This window comes from Apis dorsata, unplaced genomic scaffold (assembly GCF_000469605.1).
Source record: "Apis dorsata unplaced genomic scaffold, Apis dorsata 1.3 scaffold_309, whole genome shotgun sequence".
Classification (NCBI taxonomy): Eukaryota; Metazoa; Arthropoda; class Insecta; order Hymenoptera; family Apidae; genus Apis; species Apis dorsata.
Window position 1 is genome coordinate 1006177 of NW_006263581.1, and position 7480 is coordinate 1013656.

Genomic DNA, 7480 nt, shown 5'->3' on the forward strand with positions numbered 1-7480 from the left:
ATTAAGAAGAAAATTTGTTCTATTTAATTCGAAAAGATAAATATGAAAATTTTAAAAATTGTGAGTCTGGTTAAGTGAAAAGGAAATGTCGCGTAGATTGAACGTCAAAAATTTTTCCCATTTAATTTGTCAAAATTTCACAAAATTTCAAAATTGACGTCTGAAGAGAAATCTATGATACGTGATGGTAGATTGGATGATTAAAACAATTTTTTTTCATTCTCTCGATTCGAATAAAAATTTCAAAAAATATATATATCGGAATATATGGTTAAAGATTGAATATATCGGAAATATTCTTCAATTTGTACGTTCGAAAATATATTTTTTTCCCTCGCTTTTCGCTGATTTAAAACTATTATGCGAATATATTCAGCTCGTAAATATACAACTCGCGCATGGAGCGGAAGTTACAATTCGTACATTACGTAATTTAAGCCAGCTGTTGAAGCCGGCTTTATCTTTATCTCATTGCCGTAGTTGATCTGAATCTCATCGACTCGATAATTATATAATTCGTTGTGTATCGTCGCTGGCTTGGGAATCAACGAATCGAGGAAGCGACTCGTTAGCGAATCAGGTTCTTGTAAAACTCTTGTAAACCCTTCCTGCTTTCATTTTTCAATTCGAGGAAAAATATTAACCAGATTGAAAAGACCAATCCCAACGGGATTTATTACGCGCTATTTTATGCGTAGCAGAGCTGTTAATAAATTCACAAAAAATATAGAAATACCTGTTGAGACTTATTTATCAAGTTTTGCACCTGCAAAAATGAAATCTTTAATCGCTCGATGGTTTAATAAGCAAGCTTCGTTCGACGAATTTTCGGTAAATACCAAAACGTTTCACGCTTAGAATCCAATATTTCGATAATATTCCACGAGCACAATGCAATTCTATATTTTCTACGAATATTTATAAAATATTTAATCGAGCACACCGATGATCGAATCGAAAATTTTCGACTCTGTGACAAATATTACAAAGTAACGAAGTTCTCGTCGCATTGGAATAAGTGGAAAATTTGTTAAAAATTATATTTTAATTTTATATTACAATCTATCCCCCTAAACAGGCAACGAACCGTTAAATAGCACTACTCCTTTTTCCCACAACATATTTTCCACACGTTTGAAAATTGAATTCAAACAATCTCCGTTATAAATTCATCGTAATTCCGCTAAGCTAATTAACACTCTATAACGCAATAATTTTCGCTTTCATCAACGAGTTAGATCTAGAGTTATGTTTAATTATCAATTAAAACACCCACCGATTACCAATCTCGACCGAGATCAAACGTCGGACGTAGTGTAGGCCAACTAGCGCGTAAAGAAAGGGGAAGAACGAGGAGGGGGGAAAAACGACCGCAGAGAGAGAGAGAGAGAGAGAGAGAGAGAGAGAGAGAGAGAGATGATACGCTGAACCTTTGCCCATCGGGAACACGGGATGACCCGTTGTCACGAAAACGGAAGCCGCCGGCTCCCCCGTTTTCCTGTAATCAACTCGCCTCGAAGTTTTACAGGAACGAAGGAACGAAGGAAACGCTTTGGCGAAAGCTAATTAATTGGCATTGGATTCAACGGTTCAAACGCTTCACGGTTAATCACTGACCGAAACGAACCGAGAAATCCGAGAGTTTAATCCTAATTAAATGCTTACGCAGATTTCGCTAAGAGTTAATTAATTTCACCAACATGCACACGTCGCGCGTGCTGCCCGCTAATGGATAATTAGAGGAAGAAAACACGAAAGACCTTCTTTTTTTTTCTTTTTTTGCGATTCAGTGACACTCGGTTACGATGTATTACAGTAATTAATTAATGTTCTGATATCGCCATGGAATTTTTAAATCGTCTCTTTTTGATTTTTAACAATAATATAAAAGGAATCACGATCATCCTAGTCGAAAAGATTAATGGAATTTTGGTGTATAAAATATATTTCGAATAAATTAAAAATTTATCAAGTATCATTTGCAAAATTAAATCTAGCAACTCTTCGAAGATGTATATATTTTTAAAATATATTCCTCGAGATCCCCCTCCCATTTTCTTAATAGGAAAATATTACATCCCAGTTCCGAATAACCAAGTCGATACCCGATACCCAGAGGATAAATCCATTTGCCGATCCACTCGTCGCAGAAATTTGAGATTCGAATTCCGTGGAAGATGCGCGCGTACGCGCTCCACACACACACACACACACACGTACTCGTGGAAATTGAATAGAAATCGGGCAAACTTGGAGACGGAAGTCGGTACTACTCCTCCGATTCCGTACACTTTCCACTCTCGGTGGACGGACAGGTATCCAGGTAAAGGTGTATATATACGTACACACCTCTCGACTGTATCGTCGAGAAAGTTGAAATTGCTCTATCAAACAGTCGCTCGGCTCTGCGCAGCAGATTTCTCCTGCAACACGTGTCTATCCCGTGATAGTCGGCGTCTCGCCTCGCGGCTTTCCCGCGAAACTTTCGTCTCTCGTGTTACGAGAGACTCCAAGTTTTCGCAGAGAATCGATCGAAATAGGGATCGTTTTCCTTTTTCTCTCGCGCGAAAAATGGTTGAAAATATGGTTGGTATATGGTTAACGAGGAGGAGGATGGAAACATTGGAAAGCTCGATCGAAATGAAAATTTTCGACGCATTCGTTTGTTCGGCAAAAAGGCGGAGCAGTAAGAGACCAGTAAGAGAAAGAATGGCAGTCGTTGATGGAATTTTATTTTATAGCGTGTACGTTCGATTATCGAAGTGTAAACCGAACAAAAAGCCACGCTCAATTATTGTAATTTATCAGGATAATTTCAAGCGCTCGTTAACTGCACACGATATTAACGATGTAAACAAGCGATTGATCACGAATTGGGAACAAAGAAATATAAAGGCTATTGTATATCGTAACGTAATTATTTATATAGTATTAGTGGTGATTTAAATTTTTAATTTTTATACAAAGTTTGTTAGAATATTGTAACACAAATATTTTTAACCATTCTCGATTCGCTCAAATTACAAATTGCAAGAAAGTGGAAAGTCCTTCGGTCCTTCCTTGCCGCGAATCTTTTGATCATTTATTATTAGGGAGCAAGAAATACGACATTCGGACACGAAGAAACTGCGAAGAAGCGTTTTGACGCAAAAGTGACGGCCGTAAATTTGGTTTGGCCGCGCGCCTCATGCATAAATGCATCGTTCGTGCATTGTGGTGGATACAACGCTCGATACACGCAAGTATCGCGATCCCGCGTCGCGATGGTCGCGCCGTTTCTCCGAAAAAAATTGCACCTTTGGATCGAATTTAAAAGAAAAAAAAAAAGAAATCGAATATTAATATCATAATTTTGAAGGAAGGCAACGGAGATTTCTCTTTCTTGGATATTCGCACGAAGTGAATTATATCGCGCCAAAATACTCGTCTAAAATTATTTATTGGAGAGAATTTTTAATATTTCGCGTATTTAATAATTTTTGAAATGTGCGCAACTTTTCTTCCGCGTCGAAAGTAAAAAAAATATAATTTAAATCGCGCAAGATAAAAATATTTTGGATCAAAAAATTTTATTTTCTTTTACGTATATCTATAAATAATTAATTCTGAAATGAAAAATTTTGTGCATCATATTCGCGTGGTGGATAATACAATTTGAATGTTAATCATGAAAGTTTAGTAGAAAAATTATTACGAAGAGGAAATCACTGAAACGAATAATTTCATATTATAGCCTCGAAGAGGGGATTAATTGGAAACGGTTATGAGACTAAAATAAGAAGCAAGATGAGGTTAGAAAATAAACCGAAACCGAATAATTAAGTAGAATAAACGAACGGTTGGGATGAGGCGAAATACAGGAAGATGTGGTTCAAAATTCGAGCTCGAGAATAAAATTAATCGGCGATGAGAAGTCAAGAAGAAGGATCGGATATTTCTTCCGTAATTAAGAATAATATCCGCAAAACCTGGATTCCCACGAAACTTCGAGGATCGAATATCTTTTTCCGTATCCGAGAACAGGATACGATTTGAGAAAAAGAAAATTGTGAAAATTTGTCGAACTTATCCTCCTTCGATCAAATATTCGAAAACCAAGTCACTGTTGTTCATATTCCATAAAAATCGAGGGATCTTTATTCTTACGTTCGATCTATATCTTATGATCTATTCTATTAAATTTATCCTTTTTAACTTCACTTTTTAAAATGATATCGATTTGCAATTCTACTTACGTAAGATGGAGTTGTTTTATATAAACAATTTTTGTTAATACACAAATTTTAAAGTTAAAATTTTAACACAAACGTTATTTTACACTTTTTTCGCATGATAAAATATATCTGCTTGATTATCGTGCAATTTGATCAATAATCAAACGTAGATATTACAAAAAACGAATAATAATAGCTTTCCCAGTCGTAAATATATTAACATTTGAATCATAAAAGAAAAATAAAAAATATGAAGTATCGTGGAAAAAACCCATTCCAAACAGAACTTACGAGAAGAAATTTAAATTATCAACTAAATTTTCACTTTCATTTTTAAAAATAGAAATATATACATACATAGAACATTCAAATCAACTCTTCTCTGCACGTGCATCGAATCTCAAGAATCATCGCACAGTCCAGTATCAAAGAGATGTCCACGAAATGAAATAAACAACGAACAAGAATAAGATACGTACCGTGAACCCGATACCGACCGTGGCCGCGAAATTTCCCGGTTGAAATTTTCCAGTGTCGAACTGGACCAGCAGGGACGTCTTGCCCACGCCACTGTCGCCCAGGAGGATTGTCTGGAAAGAAAAAGAGGAAGGAAAAAAGAGAATAGTCGGTCCTCGACCGCTATCGACTTCTTATCGAGCGCACGTCACTCAATCCCAGGTATCCTTCCATCCGTTCCATTCGTCTAGATTCTCGATTTAGAATTGAATTGATATTCCACGTAGCATCTCGTTAAATTTTAATCCTTTCAAATTTTTAAATAACGTTTTTTTCTCTCTCTCTCTCTCTTCCCAGATTTCGTTATCAATAATTAAATAAAATTTTCAAATATCCTCGAAAACTTCTCGAAATATTCTATACACTCTTCCCCGAAAACGATTTTCAATCTCAAGTAATTAGAATCAAATACGGGCGTGCTTTTTCTCCCATTCCCCTTCTTCGAGAACAGCTTCTCAAATTACGCGTAACGCACGTTCGGTTCGATTTCAGCCGTGAACCGTGGCGAGGTGTGTGGTCCCCGTAAAGGCTGCGGTCGTCAGTCAACTTTGTTGCACTCTGGCTGCACCGTCCCCCAATGTACCAACACCTGTACCCGCCAATAGCCGTTTGACCCGCTGGATTATTACATTGCGGGGCTCTGGGCACCTGCTTCGCGCCACCGGCACACGTGTTTCCATGCGTATGTGCGTGTGCGTGTCGTCGAAGATTACAGCTTGGAGTGTTTTTCAAGTATTTCGATTTTTTCTTCTCTTTTCTTTTTTCTTTTGAGAAAGAATGAAGACGAATGGATCGAGAATCGTTATTGGTTACATAATTATTTAATTTGATAGTAGATCATAATAACAATTAATTATTAATGAGATTATCTTTGGAGGATTTTCCAGAAACGAACGCAAAAGTTGATTATATTTACAAAACATTATTTATTATGGAATAATTAAAAGATAATTAAAACGAAAAACGAGTTTGATTCGAAAGAATTTTTATTCTTCTCTCCTTCCATAATCCAAAGAATACACTCTTTTTTTAAATAATACACACATTCGAGAGAAAAATAAGAATAAATCGTTTTATGTCTTTGCGCTATCGTTAGATTCGTGATATACGAATATATTCGTGTTTAATAATTACGAAGGATACTCACTTTACGCAGTCGTACTATACGCCACGGTGGTGCCACGTAATGGGGGGAAGCGAATTACAATTTGTAGAAAATGATTTTTCCCCCCCAAGTGATCCTAACATCCGTGGAATGTTCGAATAGAATATTTACTCGGATGCGGCGAAAGGATTTTAAAGTGTCGTTTTTCGATAATCGCACGCGAACGGTGGGGTTAAGCTTGTTTGCTCGCCACGAGGAATGCGTTGTCGATTGATATTTTATATTTACGAAATATTTTTATGCTTCCTTGGAATTTGTATTCAGAGAGAATAATCCGAGAATGTTAGAATCGAGGGAGTTTGAATTAATTTTTAATCGGAACGAAATTAATACAATGAACAATTTTTATGCGAAATATCACAAAAATCTTCAGAATGATTCTGATTAATATCTGCATTCTATGAAAATATATAATAATCAAGTAGAATGTAACACGATTCGTAATGGATTGAAAATTTACGATAAATGGTTTCAAATTCGCGATATCGAAAAAAGTGAAATTAATACAATAATAAAATAAATGGAAATATAATAGTCAAAATGATACGGCTATTGATAATAATGCATTGAAAATACCAGTGAACGAAAATCGGTTCTATATAATTCCAGCATAACCAGGATAGATTTATTCCATACAATGGCTGCGTGGTAAGGTAACAATTGGTAATTTAAAATTTCATTATAAGCTGATATACTCCGTGGAGGACGAATAGAATGAAGCTTACCTTGAGTTTCAAGCGTCGTCGTAACACGTGTCAATGTATCGAACGAGCTTGCGAATTGAGGAGGAACACCTGGATAATTCGAGCTCATAAAGGAGATCAATGATTAGGTAACCCGAACAGGTTGGGGTTCGAAATGGAAAGGTGGTCATTTCGAGCACTAGATCCGAAGATAAGAGGATCGATCGGCATAGAAATGGCTATTATGACTGTTATCCTGTTAGAACGTGTATCCTTAATGCGGGAAGTTTATGAGCGACGTAAGGAGCATTAATTATAGGAGAAAGTACTTGCCAACACTCGTGACTCGTAATTTTGATTCGATCGAATTCGTCTCGGTACGTGCCTTTCAATTATTATTATTATTATTATTATTATTATTATTATTTTGAGAACTTTTTTAACGATGATTGCTTTCACAACGAACGAATTTTCGATTCGTTAATTCATTTATAGATTCTTAGTTTAATTTATTAATTAGAAAACGAAGGGCAATCAAACACTCGCCTTCACGAACTATCATTATTGCTTCGATCATTATTATTTAGAAAAGTTTGTTGAAACGATGACTACTCTTGTACATTCGAATAAATCAACTCTTATCGTAGTAATTTCCTTTTCAATTATTTCAATTCGTTCGTTTAATAAACTCTACGTTACAAGATTATCATCATACAATATATCTACTATAATAATTATTACACGTTAAAAAGATCGCGAGATTGCAATCGATCGAAATCCAAATCCCTTCCATCGAAATTTCTTTGAAAAAATTTCCTTAAAATCCAAAGAAAGGAATTTAAAAAACTGCAGATTTCCTTAAAATCCAAAAAAAAAAAAAAAAAAAAAAAAAAAAAAAAAAA

The 7480-nt window shown here is 35.5% G+C and overlaps 1 protein-coding gene across 3 annotated transcripts in view; it reads right to left on the bottom strand.

The window, feature by feature from the left end:
- LOC102676606 (ras-related protein Rab-37) overlaps nucleotides 1–7480 on the bottom strand; it is a 116910-nt gene that overhangs the window by 76480 nt on the left and 32950 nt on the right. For all 3 annotated transcript variants that reach the window (XM_006617454.2, XM_006617452.2, XM_006617453.2), the window contains one exon: nucleotides 4694–4804. In XM_006617454.2, the coding sequence (XP_006617517.1) occupies nucleotides 4694–4804 (111 nt within the window). The remainder of the gene's footprint in view (nucleotides 1–4693; nucleotides 4805–7480) is intronic.